Source organism: Pomacea canaliculata, linkage group LG3, assembly GCF_003073045.1.
Source record: "Pomacea canaliculata isolate SZHN2017 linkage group LG3, ASM307304v1, whole genome shotgun sequence".
Lineage (NCBI taxonomy): Eukaryota > Metazoa > Mollusca > Gastropoda > Architaenioglossa > Ampullariidae > Pomacea > Pomacea canaliculata.
Genome location: NC_037592.1, coordinates 29979466 through 30003989, shown reverse-complemented (window position 1 = coordinate 30003989; position 24524 = coordinate 29979466). Strand labels below are relative to the sequence as shown.

At 39.8% G+C, this 24524-nt stretch overlaps 1 protein-coding gene and 2 long non-coding RNA genes across 3 annotated transcripts; all 3 read left to right on the top strand.

Moving 5' to 3' along the window:
• The first annotated feature begins 1339 nt into the window (after window positions 1–1339).
• On the top strand, window positions 1340–2748 carry LOC112560600. Its single transcript, XR_003098558.1, has 3 exons — window positions 1340–1354; window positions 1869–2155; window positions 2437–2748. It is a non-coding gene; the product is annotated as an uncharacterized LOC112560600 (long non-coding RNA).
• Window positions 2749–4699: 1951 nt separating this feature from the next.
• LOC112560816 lies at window positions 4700–6808 on the top strand. The gene is made up of 2 exons (XR_003098605.1): window positions 4700–5100; window positions 5395–6808. It is a non-coding gene; the product is annotated as an uncharacterized LOC112560816 (long non-coding RNA).
• Window positions 6809–9956: 3148 nt separating this feature from the next.
• Window positions 9957–12144, top strand: LOC112560755. Its single transcript, XM_025232803.1, has 2 exons — window positions 9957–10110; window positions 10312–12144. Exons 1-2 carry the CDS (start codon window positions 9980–9982, stop codon window positions 10937–10939), a joined length of 759 nt encoding a protein of 252 aa, XP_025088588.1. The 5' UTR covers window positions 9957–9979; the 3' UTR covers window positions 10940–12144.
• Window positions 12145–24524: the final 12380 nt, after the last annotated feature.

Below are 24524 nucleotides of genomic sequence, written 5' to 3'. Positions count from 1 at the left end.
AAGTATACAAGGGAGAAAATTTGTCAGGTCTGTTTGTTATCTTCCATTGCTTACTTCGCTTAGAATTTAGAGCACTTGTCCATGTCTTGTACGTAAGCTCCAGTGCTTTTCTTTTCTTTTCTGTCACTTGCTTCTCTGTGGTTGATTCACCATCAGATCATTTTATTGCTGAGAAGTATGTAATAATTTGCGGTGTAAAATATTTTACATATATTTTTATTAGCGAAAAACTGTCTTCCTGTAGATTTTTTTTTCTATTTTTACAATTTAAGGGTTATGGAAGCATTTGAAATTTTTACTGATCATTTACACGTGATAAGCAAAGGACTTTGATTAATTTGCTAATCTGTACTACAGATAGGAAAAATAACTATAAAAAAAAGACACTGCATTTTATGGAAAAAAATGGTTAAATGCCAAATCAGAGTTGTCATTGTCATATCACTATTCCACAATTTAACTTCAAAACTATCAAATAACATAACATAAGGGGAAGTTAAAAGAGAACACTATAAATGAGAACCTACAGACACGATCTTTGGAAAAGTTGCTTATGGAAACCACTTTTGGGATGACACAGTCACTGCCTTGTGTGCAGATGGTGCAGGAGGTCGTCACTGACTGGAGGCAGTGTTCTTCAAGCTCAAAGACATTTTATAGTTTTTCTTGTTTCTGAACTGCTCAATCGCTAAATGACAATAATTAAGAAGAAACTTTGTCATTAGAGATTATGAGTATTCTGATGATTAATATCCTTTATAAACTTTCTTCGTCACTGTGACAACTTTCTGCAGCTTGAAACAGTAAATTCTGTTTTGCAACTTAAGAACGTTAGCTTATCTGATTTATTTCTTCTGTTTTTACTCAGTATTTCTGATATTTTAAGATGTGATGATGGTGTGGTATCATTGCCTATTTTTAAACAATCTGTGTGAGACTGCATTGAGACATCTCGCCCTTGTGCCTACATCTAATGATTATAGAATTCGTCAAGGGACTTAACTGGATTAGTTCTTCTCGCTGGTGTGCAAGTAAATATCTTATCCTGTTGTTACATCCTCCTGAAGTCGACCAAACCCTTAAGCCCCATATCTCTAGAGTCTACAGAGGGCTTGCTTCATGACAGCTCATCATCTGCTTTCCATCGGTGATACGCGGATAAACCTACAGAAAGTGGTTCTGATGGTTGTCCATCGTTTTCTCTTTCATTCTGTCTTAACGGTCTCTGTTAGCTTTTCCTCTTCTTGACTCATTTGATCCTCTCCGTAACGTGCATTCTTACCTCGACTCTGTGTGTGAGCAGGCATAAGCTTACTTAGAAAGGTCTAACAGAATGCATTTTTCTGATGATTAGGTAAATGTAAGGAACTATTTCAATGATTAATCTCATTTCGTTCTCGAGATACACTCCTACAGATATCAAAATGTACTAGCTCCTCTATGAATGAATAAAAACAACAAACTAATTATCAAGAGAATATCCAACTCAAAATACTTGCATGACTAAGCCCGAACGTGTTCTAGTTCTCATTTTGAGCGAGGGAGATGAAGCTGATTACTCAATGAAGGACAAGTTTATTTGTGCTTAAGCATCATTTTTTTGTTAAAAAAACACAAATAAAAGTAAATACTTCTGTCTAATTAAATTACAGCACACGTGGTTAGTCAAGACCAACGCACATTCACTCATTCAGTCAGTCACCCACATCAACCCACAAACAAGCACAAAAGCGCGCGAGCAAAACACAAATACAGAAAAAAAGGAATGAACAAAGATAAATAAACGAGTGCAGACTCGGGAAATTCTTTGACACTATAGGTGTGACATCCCACTGAATTTTGAGCACTATATAATTTTTCAAGAACAGTATTCTACAGACTTGAAGTCAGTTGAATCCTTGTCAGGAACGAAAACCGGAAAAGGTGGCATGTGGAATGGCGGAGATAATAACTGTTGAATAATGCTGATCACAACTCAAAGTCGTCAGACTGCACACTAATGAGTCTTGAGTATAGTGTCTCACCATATTTAAGCCCTCACTAAAGGGCCTCACAACCCCATCATATTCCAGAACATCGTCAGCAGTCGTCTGCGTTGACAGCAACTTGCACTTCGTGTAACGAGAGGCCGCTTGCTTCTTCCCTCATCTTCCATGTGAGTAGTGTTCATGACTACGATCCTCTTTCAAAAATAATCAGCACCAGCGTCGCTAAATTAATTCAGAACAGATGATTTTTAGAAAACTAAAGTACTAAACAATATGCTGAGAAGGCAGTCAGACAATTCCATATTGTGTCACATCGCCGCTCTTTAGTATTTCAGTGCAGAATAAACATTTTCACTCAATAAAGGACTTCGACTACTTAAATATCATGTCACGTAAGTAAAATTAGTAACTGAGACTGACACATTTTGTATTGTTTTGTATTTTTCAGTTCCATTTTATCTTGGAGTTATAAGAACAAAAATGAAGGTTCTTCTCCTGTCAGTGCTTCTGATAGTACTTCTCCACTGCCATGGAGGCCTTTCAATGATGGGTGCACAGGTGGAGGTAACGAGAATAAACGATACGCCAACTTGCACTGGCTGGTCAAGAAAATTAGGAGTGATCTACTGGATAAACAAATGATTGAGAGAGGAAGGCAATTCGCCTTTGTCCTGCTAGGCGACAACACTTTGTTGAATTCTGTCGGATCTTTCCAGCCTAACCCTATTCTCATCGCTGCCGGACAAAATACGGATCCAAATATCTACAATAATTTATTGGTAGCTTTACCCTCTCAGAACAGACAGATTCACTCTGAGACCATCCTACTCCAGGAACTGTATCCACATCTTTATAACGCTTACAAGAAAAGGTATAATCACTACCCTCAGTTTGTTCTCTTGTACTCTAATCTCATGCCGTGCGAAGATTGTACCACTGCAATAATAAATTTCAAAATTGGTCTTGCTACGAATATGACTGGTGTGAAGTGGTTTGTTGGGTATCATGTAGGAGAAAGTAGCTCTATAACTTACATTAAATGCCCAAACAACTAAGCAGAATGTTGCTCGCTTGAAGGCCAATGGTATCCGAGTATTCAAAGTCGACTTCGCCAAGAAGCCCTCACTGTTCAGCGAAATAGAACAAAGGAAGAGACAAAACATATTGCCATAGACAATCTTGAAGTCTTGCATGTTAATGTGTGTAAAGACTACATAAATAGACATAGTCTTGCACTGAATTTAACTTATCTTTTATTATAGAACTCTTACTTCTTTGTTTTTGTACATTTGTTTAGGGTAGAAATGTTGACCCCACGTCCCCTACTCCATCCTCACTGTATCATATTTTGTCAGAGCGAAACTGAAAATCGCTGGTGGGTTCCTCACAGACATATAATGTGTTTTGCTTCGTTTTTCTCCAGGTGTCACTTAAATACTTTTTTGGTGGTAGGAGGTTTTCGGTATTTTTTTTGTAGGTTTTTTTTAAAACTTGTAATATACATGAATAAAGTTTCCTATATTGAGCATCACGCATTTGTTATGTTGTGTCGTACTCACTGTCTCTTGATTACAATAGTATTTATCAGTAAATTACTCTCTTTCTTTAAAAATTTGTGTTTTATCTGTTACACGATTTCACTATCTGTGTATCTTTCCAAACTAAGTCAATTCGATCAAAGTTTTGTTTTTGCTATACAAAAACATATTTAAACACACACACACACACACACACACACACGTTTATCGATATATTCGATGTTTGTAGTTATTTAGGCTGGCAATCAAAATACAGTGCCTAGGGCTAAGTACCAGAAGGAGCAAACAGTTTCAACAGCTTTTCTACGTATCACACTGGAGCAAGAATATCTACTTTGAATTTCTAAAGTCTATGTTAATTTCTTTAGTTTTTTTCTACATTTAACTCCAGAAAGTATTATTATTTCGAAACTTTGTTGGAAAAACTCTACCCAGCTGAACATCACACCAGTGTAAGACTCACCCACAGATGACATCAGGTCTCATTCTTGACCTTCACCCTCTAGAGTGATTCCGTTACACTGACTGGAGAAATTATTATATTATCATCGAAGACAAATGACTGTCCAAGGTCCCTAACTTCTCAGGAAATCATGATTCTCGAAATATGCGTATAAAGTCTTTAAAACATTTGGCAAGTCCTGATCATGGAGCTAGACATGTCTGGTACAATGCACCTGACTGACAGGCCGTAGACGGAATCCCATGCCAGACACAACAAAGGTCACCAGCACTGTAACGCAGCTTTATCTTGCCTTTATACTTTCTTTTCGATCTCGTGATCGTGTCCTTTGCCTCTCTGCCGGCAGTTATTTTCCCAAAGCATCACCAGTGAAAAAACACGGTTTTTTCTTACATAGTACATTCTTCAAGCTCCTGGCTACCCCCGGCGCAAAGGACATTAAATTGTTAATCTATGATACAGATTGGAAAAACAGCTTTCAAAACGACTTACTTCATTTTGTAAAAAAAAATGGTTAAATACCAAATCAGGGTGGTTCTAGTCATATGAATATTCCAGATTTTAATTTCAAAACTATCAACACAACGTAAGGGGAAGTTAAGAAAAGATCACTATAAATTAGAACCTAAAGACACGAACTTTGGAGAAAGTTCCTTATGGAAACCACTTTTGGGATGACACAGTCACTGCCTTGTGTGATAATGGTGCAGGAGGTCGTCACTGACTGGAGGCAGTGTTCTTCCAGCTTAAGGACTTGTAATAGTTTTTCTTGTTTCTGCATTTTTACACAATCTGTGCGAGACTGCATTGAGACATCTCGCCCTTGTGGCTACATTTAATTCGGCGAAGGATTAGGGATTTTGTCGAGGGACTTAAGTGGATTAGTTCTTCTCACTGGTGTAGAAGTAAACGTCTTATCCTGATCACAACTCAAAGTCTTGAGACTGCACACTAATGAGTCTTGAGTATAATGTCTCGCCATATTTAAGCCCGCACTAAAGGGCCTGACAATCCCCACCATATTCCAGAACATCGTCAGCAGTCGTCTGCCTTGACATCAACTTGCACTTCGTATAACGAGAGGCCGCTTGCTTCTTCCCTCTCCTTCCAGGTGAGTAGTGTTCATCACTAGGATCCTCTTTCAACATTAATCATCAGCGTCGCTAAATTAATTCGGAACAGATGATTTTTAGAAAAAGATATTCTAAAGCATATACGGAGAAGGAAGTCAGACAGTTCACATTGTGTCACATGGTCGTTTTTCCGTATTTCAAAATACAGTTTAGAATAAACGAACATTTTCACTCAATAAAGAACCTCGACTACTCAAATGTCGCTATGCATGTCACGGAAGTAAAATTAGTAACGAAGACTGACACATTTTGTATTGTTTTGTATTTTTCAGCTGCATTTTATCTTCTTCGAGTTATTAGAACAAAAATGAAGGTTCTTCTCCTGTCAGTGATGGTGATAGTACTTCTCCACTGCCATGGAGGCCTTTCAATGATGTGTGGACAGCTTGCAGATAACGAGAATCAACTATACGCCAACTTGAACGAGCTGGTCAAGAAAATTAGGGGTGATCTACTGAATAAAAAAATGATTGAGAGAGGAAGGCAATTTGCCTTTATACTGCTAGGCGACGACACTTTGTTGAATTCTGTCGATTCTTTCCAGCCTAACCCAATTCTCATCACGTTAGGAGAAAATCGGGATCGAAATACCTTCGACAATTTATTGGTAGCTCGACCCGGGGGACGTTTTCACTCTGAGGACACCCTTCTCATGTCATTTTCAGATCTTTATAGCATGTACAAGATTAGGTATAATCACTACCCCGAGTTTATTCTCTTGTACTCTAATCTCATGCCGTGTAAAGATTGTACCGGTAGAATAATAAAATTAAAAAGTGATCGTAGTAAAGCATGGGGTCGTCTGAAGTGGTTTGTTGGGTATAATGTAGGAGACAGTACAAATGTGGATTACATTAATGCCCAGACAACTAAGCAGAAAGTTGCTTGGTTGAAGGCCGATGATATCCGCGTATTCAAAGTCGACTTTTTCAAGAGGCCCTCACTGTTCAGCGAAATAGAACAAAGGAAGTGAGAACACATGCAGTAGACAATCTTGAAGTCTTGCATGTTAATGTGTGTAAAGACTACAGAAATAGACATAGTCTTGCACTGATTTTAACTTCACTTTTATTAAGATATAACTCTTTTTACTTCTTTTTTTTGTACATTTTTTAGGGTAGAAATGTGGACCCCACGTCCCCCACTCAATCCTCACTGGTATCATATTTTGTCAGAGCGAAACTGAAAATCGCTAGTGGGTTCCTCACAGATGTATAATGTGTTTTGCTTTGTTGAATTCTTGTGTAATACTATTCTTTTATATTTACAATAATTATAAAATTACTGCCTTCCTCTTGAAATAGTGGTGACTGTTGTTATGTGGACTATAGATGCAACTCATGACCTGTCAGCTAGCACTCATGTTTTCTGTTCTTGAAATGTCAAGTTACTTTTAACTCAAAGTCATATTTTTATTAATTTGTTTTTAATTTTAATAATTAAACTTCAGAATATCTTGTTTATTCATGACTTTTTGCCTATGTTTTTCGTAACTATGTGTCAATGTTGTATCGAAGATTTCCGAGACTGGTTTTCAGGACTAAACAGTCTCTGTAGACGCTACCACCCAGAAGTCCTTAGTGACTTTTCTGGGGGTAGGTGGTCTTTAGTAGCCGCCACTATACTTCGATATTTTCTAGTTTTCTGTAGCTTGTAATATACATGAATAAAGTTTCTTATATTGAGCATCACGCGTTTGTTATGTTGTGTCGTACTTACTGTTTCCTGATTACAATAATATTTATCAGTAAATTACTATGTTCTTTAAAAATTTGTGTTTAAACTGTTACATGATTTTACTGTGTGTCTTTCCAAACTAAGTCGATTCGATCAAAGTTTCTAGTCATTTAGGCCGGCAATCAAAATGCAGTGTCTAGGTACCAGTAGGAGCAAACCGTTTCCACCGCCTTTTTATGTATCATACCTGGAGCAACTATATCATCTTTGATTCTCCTGAAGCTTATATTTATTTTTTGTTTTATCTGCATTTAACTCCAGAAAGTATTACCATGATCTTTCTTATGTCCCAGCAAAAGTGTCAACAATGCAGTATCATCAGACAAGTTCATGAGGCAGGCATTCTCCCCCGTATCTCTGAAGCTGTTATTGTATATGATAAACATCAGGGCTGATAACGCCCCTCCCTCTCTTGTAAGCCAATTGCAGTGGGTCCAACTTACTTTCTGTTAGGATTTCAGGATAAGATTTTTTTTTACAGTTTTCTCAAGATGTCTCATTACGAGGGAGGTTAGTGCTGTTGGTCGAAATCATTAGGATTGATTAGGATTAACGTTCTGGGGAGGGGGGAGTGGGTGGATGATAGAAAGTTTCCAGATTACTGGAATGAGCATTGAGTCGAGAGGCAGTTCGAAAAAGGTGTTGAAAAACTGCACGCAACTGAACATCACACCAGTGTAAGACACGCCCACAGATGCCATCAGGCCCATCATTGAGTATTTCCGTTACATCGATTTGAGAAATTATTATATTATCATCGAAGACAAACGTCTGTCCAAGGTCCCTAACTTTCTCAGGAAATCATGATTCTCGAAACGTGCGTATAAATGATTTAAAACATTTGGCAAGTCACGATCATATTGAGTTTGACTGGTTGTCTGGTACAATGCACCTGACTGACAGGCCGTAGACTGAATCCCCTGCCAGACACAACAAAGGTCACCAGGTTAACAAAGGATAACGCATCTCTATCTTGTCTTTATACTCTCTGAGGCCCTTCTCTACGATTGGTAAAAACCTCAAACTTATTATCTGAATATATCGAACTGAAACACTTGTAAGACTACCCCTGAACATGTTCTATTTTTTTCATTTTGAGTGAGGGTGATGGAGCTGTTTGCTCAATTAAGAACAAGCAAAACAATACATGAAAGAGGGAATCAACGAAGATAAATAAACAGGAGAGACGTACAGACTTTCCTTTCTTTCTGTATCACCATCGCATTGATTGCTGAGGACTTTGTATTAAGAAGAGTGTGCGACAAATTGAGGACAAGTTGAGGCCTTGACAGGAACGACAACCGGAAAAGGTGCCGAGGTACGAGGTTAATACGAGGTCAATGTCGTCAGACTGCAGACATACTGAGTCTTCCTGTTTACAGAGAAAGATGTCGAGATTTCGTGGTAATACCGTCAGGCCTCGCTGACAATCGGAGATACGTCACTTAAAACGGCTGACGGACGACGACGACGACGACAATGATGATGATGATGAGGAGGATGAGGAGGATTAATTCTCTGATTAGAGGTTTAGGGGGCTCAAAGACTTCATCGGGATACAAGCTCAGGATGTGACTTTGACTGGTGCATCAGCGATAGGACTGAAACCACTTGAAGACACTTTATTAGTTTCATAATCCTTCTCAAATCTCGATAAACTTTGAGTCTTTGGCACTTTGAACTCAGTTAACCTTTCATAAGGTTTCGTGCACAATGACGAGGATGTAGAGAAAATTGCAAAATTACTCTCGCATCAGATCATAATTATTTATCTGAATAAAAATTTCGCTTGACTTTGTCCTTCATATCTTTCCTTACAGAAGAGAACACTTTAGTTACTTTCACATTCATTAGCCAATGAAGCCAGAAATAAGTCTTAATTTTATCTGTCAGAGTATGCATGTCACATACAAATATGACATTCAAACAAGAATCATAACACAATTAATAGAAAAAAATGAACATGTAAGTGTTTTATGTGACAGCAGAAATCTGTGTTCATCCACACATTTAGTCACTTTTCTCACACTCCTCTCAGTCCCAGTGTTTGTTAACCCCCTTTGAACTCTTGTGGAATAGGGAGAATGAATGTGAAAAGTATTTTAGCTGTGTGAGAGTTAGGGAATATTTGAGAAAACTAGAGAACAGTGTTCACCCGCAAGTTTCTTTCTTTTATTTATTTTATTTTTATGGGGTGGGGTGAGAGAACTGAAGAGTCTTTACTCAGGGTATCGATCACCGAACCAGAAGGACGTGCTTCGTTGCGATACCTGACAGACCATGCGTGTCGTTACAGTTATAAATTCCGGCAGAGATAGTGTCAGTCGTGGTTCGTTTGTATCTGCCGAACATAGCCTAGAAGATGTCTACTTCTTTCATAGACACAGTCATGCAGGCATGCTTAAAAAGTAGTTGAATTTATTTGACCCCATAGAGGTGTCATCGCCTTGACAAGGTTTGTTGAGTGATCTGAAACCCTTTACGAAGATAACGGCACAGAAATCATGGTGAATGGGAAACAAGAACCTGAAAAGGTTTCGTATGGAATGGTCGAGATACGAGGTATTGAACACTGCTGGATGCAGCTCATTGTCATTTGATTGCACAATAATTGTTCAAGTAGATCACAGCAGATGGTCGTGGGATAAGAGAGATGAGTAGCACTCTCACGCACTATTTGCTCTCCCCTCACAAACACACACACACACATACAGAAACAGAGAAGACTGCTCGCACATATCCACAGCTCATGCATGCTGACATGTGAGCAAAAGAAGTAAACAGGAATGTGCATAGAGAGCATGCAAAACGTTAAGAAGACATGAACAAAGATCCAAGTGGACATGAAGACAGGCGTGGACATCACTTATTGTGCGTCTGTGGGTGCACCGTCACCGGAAAGATATATTTTATCAGAATGTATTGATAAGAGTCTTAAGGTCTACAAGGGAACTACTGCAGCAAGATGTTGTGGGATTTTATAATAGGAATAAAGCCAGTTAATACCACTTCAAGGGAATTTCAACTGAAAATTGCTCGAGTGCGAAGTCGAAGATAAGTCAGTTAATCAAGGTTTAAAATTTAAATTAGAATTTCTTATGATCTATATTCGATTGGTTAATGACCGCTTCACGAAAACCAATAAATTTCGAAAAGCTCCATAAACAACGGGAGTCTGTGTTGGCGAAGCAGCTTTCATCATTTCTACAGAAGGACGCTTTAGTCAGTCTCCATATCTCCTTACGTTTAAGGTAAATGGCTTAAAATAACCGTTTTAAAATAGCAAAAAGATGCATTTTAAAAGCCAGTGAAAAAATTGTTTTTGGATATCTCTATCTCACACGCACGCACAGTCAAAGAAAAATGCTTTTACATTTCTTACAAACAACTAGACTGCAATTGCTATGTTCGCAAGGTGTGGATTAACCTGAAATTTGTCGTTCCCTTTTCAGCCGAAATCCACATTTAAACCTGGACGCAACCAAAATGAAGTGTGTGGTAATAGCAGTGCTTTTTGCTGTTCTTCTGCATTACAGCATAACTGTGCCGTTAAATAATAGAAAGCTGACAAGAAAATTAAGGATAGAAATCAGTTCCATCAGAAATACTCTAATAGACCAAGGCCTGATTTCTCCTGACAGACAATCTGGATTCGTCTTGCTTGGTGATGCGGATACGAAATATTTTCAACGCCCTCATGTCAACACAAATCTTGTGATTTCCAGAAAGATATATAGAAGGATATATGACATGCGCAATCAGTACGACAATTTTCTAGCAGCTTTGCCTCTTAATCCACAAACACACTCGGAGGATATTCTTCTTGACGAGTTCGCTCCTCGTCTCTACAATGCATACAGGGATAGGCATGGGCATGCACCACAGTTTATTTTGCTCTACTCCTACTATGTGCCGTGTACACGATGCACAGAAAGGATACTAAACATTAAACAGAGTTCGCCTTATAGAAACATGCGCTGGTTTGTTGCCTACACTAATGATAATTATGGGTACCCAGGGCAAGCGCAACAAAGTGTAAACCGCATGGAGCAAAGCAGTATCCACATAATTCGTGTCTAGAACAATCAAACACATAGACAATATTTGTAGTATGTAAAACATTTAAGCATACCATCTTTTTCTCTCTCGTTTCATAAACTAATAATAAAAGAATATTTTTAATCTGAAAAATCTTTTTTAACAATAGCAATGACTCGTTCCGTTCGTTTTTTTAAATCTGTCATTAGATTACCAAAATTGTATGATTTGTGCTCCAAAAGGCATTGTTGATGTTTTATTTACTTTCATTTGTCTGACATTGTTAATTAATTTAATTAACATTATTTATTGTAACATAAAAGTTGTATGCTTATTTGAAAAGAAATACGAGGCTTGCCATTTCGTCAGCTTGACAATGACAGTGCTTTTGTTTTTGTTTTTTAAAACCTCTTTTTGTTAAAGTGAGATGACAAAAGAAGCTGCGGTCCTTGTTCACTACCGCTACAGGCGGTCTCTGTTGGACATTAAAGCTTATTTCTCGTCTGATATCAAAGACGGGCCGATAAATCGTTATTGTATCGATATCAAGTAACATTTTGCTTATTACACATCTATCTGTCACTATATTTACATTTGTTGTCACACTTGCCTCTTTGGTCACATTTTAGGAAGCCACAAGCTTTTTTTTCGAAAAGTTTCTTTTGATTGCGCACGATTCAACATTTTATTAAAGCATTTTTGACTTTGCCTTACTATTGTATCAGCACTCTCCCTGTGTATGTAATTAAACTGGTGCTCAGTGCTCATTGTACTAACTACACTCTATCGGTAAATGTGTTCATTTGCTTTGATGTTCTCATCCAGTGTTAATTTCTAAACAAGAAGCTTTGATTACAGATTATTTTGTACACACACCAATGCCTTAAAATTTAATCTACGACTTAACTGTCGATTAATCAAAATAAATACAAATCTTTAAAAAAAAATGTGGTTATTGGTGTCTCTATGTAAATTGCATTGTCAAAATTACCTTCCCAGCTAATTTTTTGACAGCGTTTCTGTGTTAAAATTATGAATGTTACATTTTATGCAGTGATGTTGTATCACATTGCAAATGCTTAGTATATTGTACTGGAATAATAAAGATATTATTACATGCTTGTATTGTCGACATTGATCTTTCTTACTGATTATTGTACATGTTTAGTTGCTCTCTGTCAAAGACCTCATGTCTCTTTTACTCTCTGTACATTCCGTTTTCTTTCAGTAAAAATTGATAAAGCAAATTCGACAGGGTTATGTTATTAACAAGAAAAAGAGCGAGAAAGAGAGAAGAGAGCGGGAGGTAACTGTATGTCTGCTGCTGACCTAGACTAGATTATTTCCCTTGCACGTGAATCGGATTTGTCGTCTACCATGGAACTTTGATTATTGTGGAACGAATCTGTCTCAGATTTTTAAAATGAGTTCTTTTAACAAACCAGGGCCAATTGTTTAAACACTCACACACATGAGGCAGGTAAAGTAGTCTAATGTCTCAGAGACAAAACAAATTAGTCTTGAAATACTTTCATCGCAAACCATTTGTTGTCTCTCGTCAGTGTTGTCGTCTTTCACGTTATGAACATAACGGCAAATATGTTTTGTGAGGTTGGTTCAGTGGCCGCTGACCTGGTGTTTCTGCTGTGAATACCTTCTGCACAGCTGAAAACCGTTAAATTGTGTAAACTACAAAGATCTACATACACCTGTCCTTCTGACATAGTCAAAATAAAAAGTATTTTATTAGCCAACTTTTTTCTCTCCCCTGCTCTGTCCCTCACCTTTTCTCTCTTATTCTCTTTGTATAAGTGAGTCCGTCTCTCTGTGCTTATCCGTTTGTGTGTCATGATGTGTGTATTTGTGTGTTTACCTGTCTATCGGTCTGCGTTTGCTTGTGTATGTGTTTCAAGGTTTGACAGTTTCTCTGTATGCCTCCATACCTGTGCACGTGTTTGTGTTTGTCTATCTGAATATCTGCGTGCACGGGTGTGTGTGTGTGTGTGTGTGTGTGTCTACTCCGCATGTCCCTATATGTTTGTCGCTCTGTCTCAATGTATTTGTATGTGTTTGTGTGTCCGTATTTGTATGTATCTATCTGTGTAAGAGTATCTGCCTGTCTCCATGTATGTGTGTAATTAAGCTTGTGTATTTGTGTGTGTGTGTCTGTCCTACTCTGTGCGTGTGTGTGTGTGCATGGGCATGCGTGTTTGCGTTTGTAAATAAACACGTTTGTGAGTACATCCACTTTAAACACATTTGTGAGCACATCCACTTCATTTTATCGTGTTCTTTCTCCACAAAGCAAACTATTTCTAACAAAGAGATTGAGATCAAACACTTCTTCTTTGAAGGCAGAAATGTGTGGGCGTCCGCCTGTACTCCAAACCTGTTTATCAAGACCACGTACAGACTGAAACGATCCCTGAGGATATCACGACACATTCAATCCCCTGTTCTGACCGTGGGGGGGACTGTTTGCTCAGTGTGAAATACGTGCTCACCTTCTCCATAGTAAGCTTGGCTAACTTACAGGTCCTCCCTTGTGTGTATTATCTATCATGGAAGACCTCTTTAAAGCCAAACATCCGATCAAAATAATCCTTTCACTTAGTTGAAGGTCCTGACAGAATCTGGGAATTGCAGTTTGGGCTAGTGTGCAAGTATTATTTTATTATGCAAGTATGGTATTATTTTGAATTTGAAATTAATTTGAGATAAGTGTTGTTTTAAAAGAATCACTGATCAATTTTCAAATATATTTTAAATTACAAAAATGGTTAATAATTATGACATTTAGTAAAGACTAAAAGAAGCAATCAGTACTTTAAATTGTATATGCTTGAAGTATGTGTCTTGTTAAGCAAAGCAGTTAATTAGAAGAAACATTCTCTCCTTTTTTTTTCTTTTTCTTCTTCTGTTTATTTCTCTCTCTCTCTCTCTCTCTCTCTCTCTCTCTCTCTCTCTCTCTCTCTCTCTCTCTCTCTCTCTCCTACACACACACACAAACATAAGCACGCACGCACTCACACATTCTCATGAACATTCTGTTTCAGTGCCTAAAACTTTAATATAACAATGAGACTTCCTCAAACATATTTATTAACTATACACTCCGCCAAGCATTTAATCTATTAGTTATCACGGGCTATAAAAATGTAGAAGTATGGAATATGGAAATATTTAAATTACAATGCGATTGGAAGACAACACACCACGTGACACGCTTTTAAATAATTTGAGTGACAAATGACTAAAAAACTAAAGTAATTAAAGTCTTTTTAGTGACTATATAACTAAGTAAGGTATCTTTCTTTCTTCATTAAGTTGATAGTACCTAACTAAAATATTTTTTCTTTCAGTCACTAAGTAGCTAAAGTAACGAAGAAGGTATAACATGAAAGGTGTTACCTTCGCTTGGTTGCTAGACTGCAAGTCTCCATAAAGTACTTGACAGTCGTGTGCTTCAAGAGAACCGCGGTGAGATATATATCGAAATAAAAAGTAACGGGTTTGCTGTGACAACACTGTATATCTCTGTACACCTTCTCGTTAAACAGACTGTCAGGTGAACAGTCGAGCTTCATAAGAAGGTGAAAGACAGTGTCAATAAAACATTGTAGAAGGAATGGCACTTTATGGGGTTTGTGTGAGAGTGGTGTATAATTATGCATGCGTCAGTCTGTGTGAATGACTGTGTACGCGCATGGGTGTGGGTGGGTTTATGTGTGCGTGCGTGGGCGGGTGTGAATGGAGAGAAGGAGCGGCGAGGGAGAAATACTTCAGTTGCGTCACGTCACCACTAGTCCGTTGAGAACAGAACTTCAGGAATCTGTATCTATACGACATCTTTGTCCACTTCAGTGTGGTCCTCAATGCTTTTTAAACTCTTTAAACTGTTCAGTTTAGGAGTGCCCGTCGCTAGGGTGAGTGTCCTGAAAATCTCGTCCACAACAAATACCACACTTATCTCTGATAAAGCCAAAGAAAGATGGCATTCTACAACTGATTCCTTTCTCGATTTCGAGGATTTGGTTGAAAATTTTCTTTAAACTATAAGAGAGATATTTATAATTAGAAAAGAACCATGTCACAGTTAAATATTTTGAAGACAAGCATAATACATACGACTGAAAAATATTCAAATATCTGGTGACTTTCCAGATGATTAAAAAGAAAAACAAGTGAACATGTCTTTTAGGGACTTGGGTGGACCCTGAAATTTAAGAGCAATAGACATATTTTAAATGGCATGTATTACGAAACTTTTCAACGATATGTAGTAATAAGACCTACATGGCAGAATTAATGAGTTCAAATGCTCGGGTGGCATTCTCTTTGTTTATACACACTGCTCTCTCGCAAGCTTCGCTGGGTTTGTAGAACAGACAGCGGTCAAAGTTCAAAAGCTCTCACCAGTGTGTATTGTTGTTGAAGTAAAGCAAGAGTGTAACCAGACTCTACAGTTATTGTGTGCATCTGCTTGAGTTTAATCTTAGTTTACCAGCTTCTAATCCCATTGACGTCTGTGGTCAGCCGACAGACCAGGGCTCAGATGCACAACACATTTATAATGTTAAACATTTTAAGGCCTTAAACTTATTTATATAATCAGCATGGTGCAGAACACAATTTTAGTATGTTTTAAGTAAGATAACAACTGCTGAAGGCTGGCTTTCGTTCCATTCAACACAATTATTCGTAGGCGTTTGTGCAACCAATCTAAATGACAAAGAAACGATTTTCGAAAAACGTTTCTAGATGTGCTTATTGAGAACGGTTTCAATTTCTAGAAACTAGTTTCAGACCCTGATCGCCTGACTGACTTTTAAAACTTGATACGACCATAGAAATTCTTAAGTCAAAGACGTAGACTAGTAGCCATAGGGGAAGTGAATTTAAGTGGTCCACCGTGTCTAACGTAGTGCATGTACCCGCCCTCACCCCTCTGCTGTCGTTTACCTTAGATCCTCCCCAACTGACATAATCCTTCAAAAACTTTTTTTTAAAGTAAGAACAGTACACGCCATTTTCAAGAAAGATCTTTCCAATTCAAGTAAAGAATTCGTACTTGCAAACACTATGAATGACTCCACTACCAATGACAAAACAAACTTCAGTGAAACTGTTATCGCGGCGCCGGGAGAAAGGGGTGGCTGATGGTAACAGTCATGTGTGACGTTACACCCCGCAGTCCTGACACACCCTGCTCGCTTGACTGCGTTTTCTCCCCGACACGTCGTCTGCAGTCTTAATTCCCTCACTCTGCGGTCCCACCCTCGACAAAGCTTAATTCAGCCCAAGACTTCTTTTTTTTTAAAAGCTCGTCTTCCGCATGACTGGGCATTAGACTTGCAACATGTTTTCTGCTTGCTTGGGACACTCATTTGCATACATTTTTGAGAACAGTTTGATATTCTATAAAACATTATATCTATACATCTACAGATAGATTTTTCCAACCAGTTAAATAACGTTTATCCAGTTAAAGCCAAGCGTTAATATTTCAGTAGAATATAATAAAATTTGAAGGTATTTGCATTAATTAATAATTTAAACGCGGTGCAAACCACAGCTCCAAGCTACTCTCCCTCTTCATGAACATGAACACTCTACCCTTCCTCTTCACTGACATTTCCTCTCTTTCTCCATTCTTCTTTCTTTAAAAAAGGCACACGCAGAGAGAGCTATCCCAATGTACCCCTCGCAGCGGAGACCACAGAAGGGAGGAGGTTGTCAGAGAGTATCAAGTCACCTCAGACCTCAGACATATCCCCACAAAGCACTATCATCGGCCTTGCGAACTCCTGGTCCTACCCGAAATAACCCCGTCAGACAGGTTTCGTGCAGTATTGAACATCGCACTTCACAACCGCCTGCTGTGCAAGACTCTTTCCCACCTCACCACTCACACCCACCCACCCACGCCATGTCTGCGTCGACGCACTAAGGCAACCTGGACTCTCACCACACCATGGTGTCCTCACAGAGGACGGTACGAACTTCTGTATGCCGGTGCCTCCGACACCCTGGACACCTCTGGATTACCTGCTGACTGTCTTACCTTCCGCGTCAGGTAAGTGTCGAAGGTGTGGAGATGAGAGTTGAACCCGGCGAGTCAGATGCTAGACTGAGAGTGAGTGAGAAGTTAATCTGTCTTTCTTTCTGTCTGTCTTCCTGTCTGAGCGGTATTTCGTATTCTGTATTAACCGTATATTCTTGAATTCTTTGAAGCGTACAACCAGTACTTTGTTGTTGGGCTTCCACTCCTTACATAACAAATATCGAATATAATCAATCGATGTTGCCGTTCTCAAGCAGCGAAGGAATAGTTGACGATGAAAACTTACCTGAGCATTAATCCAGTCACTACGACTTTAAATCAACATTGATATAGACAGTCCTGGTCACCTCCATTTTCTAATTAAAACAACAACAGATGAGTAGAGATGGCGATAAGGCACGAACAGGTAATACAGACATCAACACGTTGATAAAAAGGACCGACTATTGTTTGGAAGGTAGAGCGAGTACATATTAAGATTGTCAGAAACAAAAAGCATTAGTTACGTGTAGACACTCTGTCTGCATGCATGACACAGAGATGAATAAGGGTTTTGTATCGTGTCCCCCGGAGGTAAAAACTAGAAATTCTCGTTGTCGGTGAAAGAAGTGTTCAGGCGAATAGAACTGTGACCATGTTTTACAGAAGCAGACCTGTCTTCCAGTCCAGGTCTTCAGTCTCATGACAATCTCCACTACACACACGCTGCCAAACACACATACAGATGAACACGTGTAGAAGCGCATGAATAAGATCACAGGCGAAAACACACATACCAACAATACAGGCACGTGTTCGCTCACGTGCAGTGAACGGCTTCAGTCCTACATTCTTTATGACTACAGTGATTCATCGTTCTTTTCATTGACTTTCTATCAGACATGAACTGAATACAGTGTTGCTACATTTTTTGCCAGGATATTTTCCGCATTATTTTGTACTTACAGAGCTCAATAATCACGCACACGGCATGATAGCTTGAGTGTAGGTTAGTGGCTGTGTTGTCACGACAACAGACTAACCCTAACAAAGGTAGATTATAGGTATCAGCAGACATACCGGAGAGATGCTACTTCAGTACTACACAAAATGAACATATTAATGATGGTTGATAAAGTAAGACACTGCCAAAGTACTACAGTAGCCTCATGTCTGGAGTTTCTCATGATGGTCTGTAAAGAAAGGGATTGAGAGTGTTGCGGAAGATAGACATCAAAGATCTTCGATTCATTTGGCGTGAAACAGTCGAGAATCAGTTTTTGCTATGAATAGTTTCAAATATCGTTTGTTTTCAGTTTCAGTTTGTGGAAAAGTGAAGCTTAAATGATTTTAACGGTTGACAATTGCACAGTTGCTGGTATTTTATTTGTATCTGGTGTCTTCGATGAGTATGTAGACTCGTGTTTAGTGCACGTGACTGTGAAGCAAGTTTCAGAAGGTGGTCGGTTGGAGGTTATGCTTGGGTTGTCAGCTATCCAATAGACATGAGTATGTGATGTATCAAGGTAGTCAGCAGGTAGAAAGAGTTAATGACTTAGGCTACACGTTCTGCATGCCGTGACTAGACACAGTGAACAACAACGTCCAATAACATTTTTATCTTTACTTTTCATCTCTGAAATGAAGAGGAGAAAAGAGATGGTAAGAAAACAGTATCAGGTGACTGACTTTATGATCATTGCTTGGAACAGTAACTTGTTTTAGACATTGTTCCCGTACAAAGAGCTGATCTTGTCTTTTTTTTTTTCTCAAATACTTCTCTGAAACCAAGGATTGCGTGACTGTTCTCTACACACGCAACGGACTCCAACTCCAGATTTCCATGAACCCAAGATGTTGTGAAAAGGGTGGAGACTTTTGTCATACCAGGACCTGTGTGTGTGAGAGAGAGAGAGAAATCTTATTCAGTGTGTGGCATAAAGATTATGTTTCGTCAGCAATAAACATTTAAGGTATCACGCGTCACGTGATGCTATTCGATCACAAATGTGATGAACATACAACTCTGAAGACGCTGAACAAAGAGAATTAAGGACCGAAAGGTGTTGGGTGGCGGTGGGAGGGAAGGTCTAGGTGCACATTATCGCAGACCGAGAGATTAATAGCGAATAACAAATGTCGCTCGTGTTTATAGCCTGACAACGGATTACACAAATTCCACCACAAAACTCGCCTTTGGAAATTATGACCAAATCCCTGAATACCAACGGAAACCTGTTTTCTTGTCTGCTGTTCGCAACGAACGCTTTGCCCTCTGATTACCTGAAGTGACTTCTTGTACTTACATCACAACTGAGGCACGTGAATGATTTCACAAGTCTCGTTCAGCCCAGCAACTCTCCTATTCACTTCGGTAAAGTTAAACCCTCAGTTTTTATCTCTGTGAGAGATCTGAGTGTGTGTTTGTACGTCTGTACATGTGTGCATATAGAAGCTTATATTGCATAATTTTATTCGTCGCTTATTTCTGTAGTCTGTTTTTCTTTCTCTCCCCTTAGAAGGAAAGGAGGGGGAGAGAAAGTTTCTGTGCAGGTGGTTAGGTTAGCAGAGGGTTAGGTTTGGTGGGTGGGTGTCTGTGCCTACAACTGTCAGAATGCTCCTCCATTGACACAGCAGCGAGGTGATGATATTAAAACCGACCTCTCCTCGGCTGCGGATGAATGTCATGCAATACACACTGTATCTCTCACCACCCCTTTGGTCAACATACGTATGTCGTTTACATCTATCTCTTATTCCTCTCAATGGACGTCTCTGCCGTGTTTCGAAACTCACACGAAGCGTTTCACGGCATGTCGTAAAGCGGCGAGACATCATCGCAAGGAACTATTTGCAGATAGTCATCGTCCCACTTCTGTCCCCTTGACCTGTCTACTCGTGGTAGACCACGTGTCTAAATAACTGTAATTTGATGTCATCATCATCTCCCCGGTGGCATGTCGCAATTTGAGTAACGGCCATTTCTGGTGCTTTTGCTCCGGCCATCCCCCAGCATGCACCCGTCATTAGGAGACCTTCAACGACAGCTCCAGGCTTGAAGCTTTGTAGGAGGGGGTCACCATGAACCTGGAACAAATCGATCTAAACACAGGAAAGCTTTCAGAGTTATACAGCATTTCCGGTTTGTGAAACACGCACACACACATCCACACGCAATGTACACGCGCGCACACATACACCAACACACGTGCATTTAAAGGCTAGAAAACGATTGACATCCAAGACGCTATTAATGAATAATTGCTTTTCTTTCTCTCTCCCTTTCATGTATGATTCTGTATGTATGTGTGAGAGAGAGAAGAAGAAATATAGATAGCAGAGAGAGAGCGAAGGTGCGTGAAAACACTACTGGCCACAGAATGCAAGTTTCTTGCTCTATGAATCCCCCATCCCATGTATACCTCCCTTGATGAGGTTACTAATCCCCGATATCCTATGATATACACCAGAAACAAACTCTCAACAACAACAAAAAATTTTAATGGTTCTGCGCATGTTTGTCACCTCCGTCAACCTCTGAGTTTCATCGTCACGTGAGACTAAAATTCTCGCTTAGATGAAAGGCCCCCTCTTGGCTTCTGTCCAAGATGTAACCACGCCTTCTTCCAGGTTGTGCGCGCTTTAAGTCACGGATGATGGAGCAGCAAACCATGTCATTGCGCTGAGTTCTTACCTGTAATGGAAAGTCAGCCAAGCGTTCGCCTAGCGCTGCAGGGGTTAATATCGCAGACGTCACACACCTGGCTTGTCCGTCTACCTGAACTATTTTGCAAAGTTGAATGATCTCAGATTTTTTTGTTTCTTGATAAGCTGCATGTCACCTCCCAATCACCGTATCCCTCCCACTTCACCTGCCCCTCTCTCTCCGGTTCACTCTAAAAAATATATATATATATCTTAAAATCAGGTTGAGAGATGGCTTGGTACGAATCATTCAAAACTTTATAGCCATCCATCAACATTCCGACTTTATCAATTTGAACATGCCAATTTGGCTGAGTCATTGGTAAAGTGATGACAAGGTCTCTTTATTATTTGCTTTCGTTTTTGGAACTGTAAAAAAATGTGTTCCTGGTCTGGTGGGGTGTCTGTATCATGTCTATACCGATGTTTAAGGCATTTTAACAGGTTTTCATACGTGTAGTCACCGACATCCAGCCCCTTGAATCAAAACCACATAAAACTTGTTACGAGCTAACAAAACAAGAGGAATTCCTTTGAAATTATCGCCGTGCATCAGCAGGCAGCATCTTTGGTCACGTGTTTTCTCAGAGTTTATTCGTGCAATTTCCGACTTTAAAAACCTCCAACATTTAAGATAAACTGCATGAATAAATTCTTTCGCTCTTTTAGCAAAACCTTTTATCTAGGGGATCGAATTATTGATGCGCAGACGATTGAAGGGGAATCTGTGGGGAATTATATTTTAAGTCCAATACAATATGATGGCTAACGCACCATGACACCGAAAAAAAAACTGTGGTGTGAGGGAAGGTCACTGCTGCCCACGTGACACAGAGATTGAAGGACAAGAGGAGGAGAGGAGAGCCATTAACAAACACCTTGGGATGTGGGTCAACATCGTATAATTGGTCCTGACACTGTCAGCGCGGTATGAGCTTGGCAGTGAGCGGGTGTAGTCCAGGTGTAGACCAGGCCTCCAGGTGTGAACGCTTTGAACAGCCGACGGCAATTTATACTGATGCTAACTTTTTTGGACTTTTGCTCAATGGTAGAGTGTAAACATATGGAAAATAACATATGAAAGGGCAATCTCATTGAAAGTTTTATCATTGGCTCAGCCTCCTTTCTTGTACCTCTAGTTAGACAGGTATAATAGCTTTCATATAGCATTTTCCGTCCACCTATCCATCATCATCATCATCATCATGTTCATCATCATCTTCATCATCATCTTATTCTTCTTCTTCAGTAGCATAAACAGCGCTTCCAAATTGTGAAATCTGTTTGATGAATCTTTCATTTTCATATCACTTGATAGACAGACGTGAGAACATTAAGCGAAAGATACTAGACACACAGGCAAACAGTAAAATGTTGCACCACACCTTTTAAGTAACTTTTCCTTTGACTAGGGCTGTTGATGGACATAGCACCTGTTTACCACGACAGTAAAAATCGGGTGACATGGGTTCATATCTTGGCTCCAACATACCTCAATCTTTAGACTCGACACTAGTTTACAGAGCTGACTGCAGATGGTTTTATCCGGGTACTCCGGGTACTCCGGTTTCCCTCACCCTGTGTGCGTGTGTCTGTGTGTATTTTCATGACATTCCCCTTGATGCTTACACTGAAAGTGTGCGCGGGTGCGCCTGTTTGTATGTATGTAAAGCACATTGAGCCGCCTAGTGCTGGATAGGGACGACATATTAATACTCTGAAAGTGTTTTATTACGTAGCTATTACTGTATTTAAGACTGGGGTACAAACAGGTGTGCCCCGTCACCCTGCCCCTGTAACTTCTTGGCAACAGTGTCGTATTTCCACACAACCTGCCAGTAAGGTCCTGGGAACGGCCAGGCAAACAACATCACGTGTCGACAGGATTAAAGACTGTGAGCCAATATTCAGGATGGTCTATAAACTGTGTCAGTGGGGGTCATAAACATAGATGGGGAGGTCATGTAGGAATACGATTAATGGCAAGCTCTCTCTCTCTACCTGTATGTGTGTGTGTGCTTGACTGCCGCGATCGGTGAATAAGGATTTTGTTCTCGACAGCAGAGATACGTTGACGGCACGTTAAAACGACGTAAACACAGGCTCCCTGGCTCGATCGACTTTATTTCTTTGCCTCTGACTTCCAAGGTGCGTGCTTCGTTTATTCGACAATAAAACAAAGAAATAGCAGACTGCGGGGTGTCCCATTCATTTCTTATGTAACCCTGCATTTGTGTCAAGGCCAAGCCACACTGCACGTGTAGCCACGCAGGCGAACAGACATGCAAACGCGTGTGGATGCACTTGCAGAATCATGCGTTCGCGCGTTTGACTGACATCATCTTTGTTCTTTGAAAGCCGCAGCTACTTTAGGGTGCGGGTACATAAATCAATACTCGGCACCCGAGAATGTCACGACACTTTAATTAATGATCCTGTAGTTCAATATGCTTTATTATACACTTTCCTCCGTCTTCTTTCTACCCCACCTCCCCGACACCTCGATAAATGCATTAATTAGACAGAAAGAAGTAAGAGCTCCAGCTTCTTGAGGTTAGGGTTAAGATTATCCAGCAGAACATAAGAACAGAGGAAAAAACAAAGAAGTCAGCTCGGATAACAATCCATGAGTGATCATATACTTGGCGCTTACAAGATCAATGAATGTTCAGGTTCTACATAGCGCATGCCAGATGACGACGACGATGACATGACAATGACGACGACGACGATGACGATGATGATGATTGCTGCTGCTGCTGCTGCTGCTGCTGCTGCTGCTAAAGGCGGCGACGATGATGACGAAAAAAAAGTGATAAGATCAAAGAAAAGACAATGATGACTGCAGGCGATGATCAAGCCAATAACATTTAGCCGAGGAAAAGTTCAATGTTGCTGCAGTCCACACGCGTCTGTGCACATAAGTGAACAAGTTTGATCCTACAATATTGTCCATGTCTGTGTTTAATGTCTCCCTTGACGACGGATGCCAGGCTCTGTATCAACACAACACTCGACCTTCAGCCTACCTGCCTCGATCATAAATTAATTTCTTTATTTTTTGGGGCCAAATAAAAGCAAATTTTGATCGACTTTCCACTTTCAATGGACAATTTTTTTTCCTTTCTTCCTTTTATTAATTGATAAATGGCCGAGCAGCTTTAAGAATTAGTTGTGATTCTGTTTTCAGCTTTATGATTCCTACCGCACAAAGTCTCATTAATATAGGGATGAATGTCTATGTCTTACAGTCAATCTTAAGATTAAAAAGATATTTTGAATTTGCCTTTTTTATTCGCAGATGATATCATCTGTAGGTTATGAATTTCAAGTGTAATGAAAACAAAAATGTAGCTGGTGTTATTGTGGCACGCTTATCACCTTTCTACAGTTTCTAGTGTCAGCTTAGTGCACCTTTCTTTACTTATTCTCGTCAGCAGCTTCATTGCTGTTAGTTTTCATGAAGTAGAGAAGAAGTAGACGTATTCAGAACACAGTTTATGTGTAGACGAAGAAAAGGACGAACAATAGTCACTGAGTATTTTACATCAAATATGAAGACCACCGTTCTCGGACAACAGAGAAATAAAGATATGAAGAAATCAGACAAAGCTCAGGATCACCTGTTGACACTCACCCATTCACGCTGTTCACTCGCCCCCTGAAGCCCCGAGAGACTTTTATGAACTGTCGGACGTGGTCGCCGTGTGTTGTTCGTCCCGTAGGCTGCTCTGACAGCGGAGGACGTAGCGACGGTACGTCACACACCTGCGGGTCACGCGTGACAGAACACAATACGATGGGGGCGCTGTCACTGTTTGCACCACGCAACGCCCGCTCGCAGTAGTCGCGTCTTCGGGCGACTTGGACTTTGCTGGA

Excerpts from the sequence above, each read along its gene's own strand:
- LOC112560755 (XM_025232803.1), top strand. The coding sequence starts at position 9,980 with ATGACCGCTTCACGAAAACCAATAAATTTCGAAAAGCTCCATAAACAA. Across the intron at positions 10,111-10,311 it reads CATATCTCCTTACGTTTAAG|CCGAAATCCACATTTAAACC; the intron begins GTAAATGGCTTA and ends TTCCCTTTTCAG.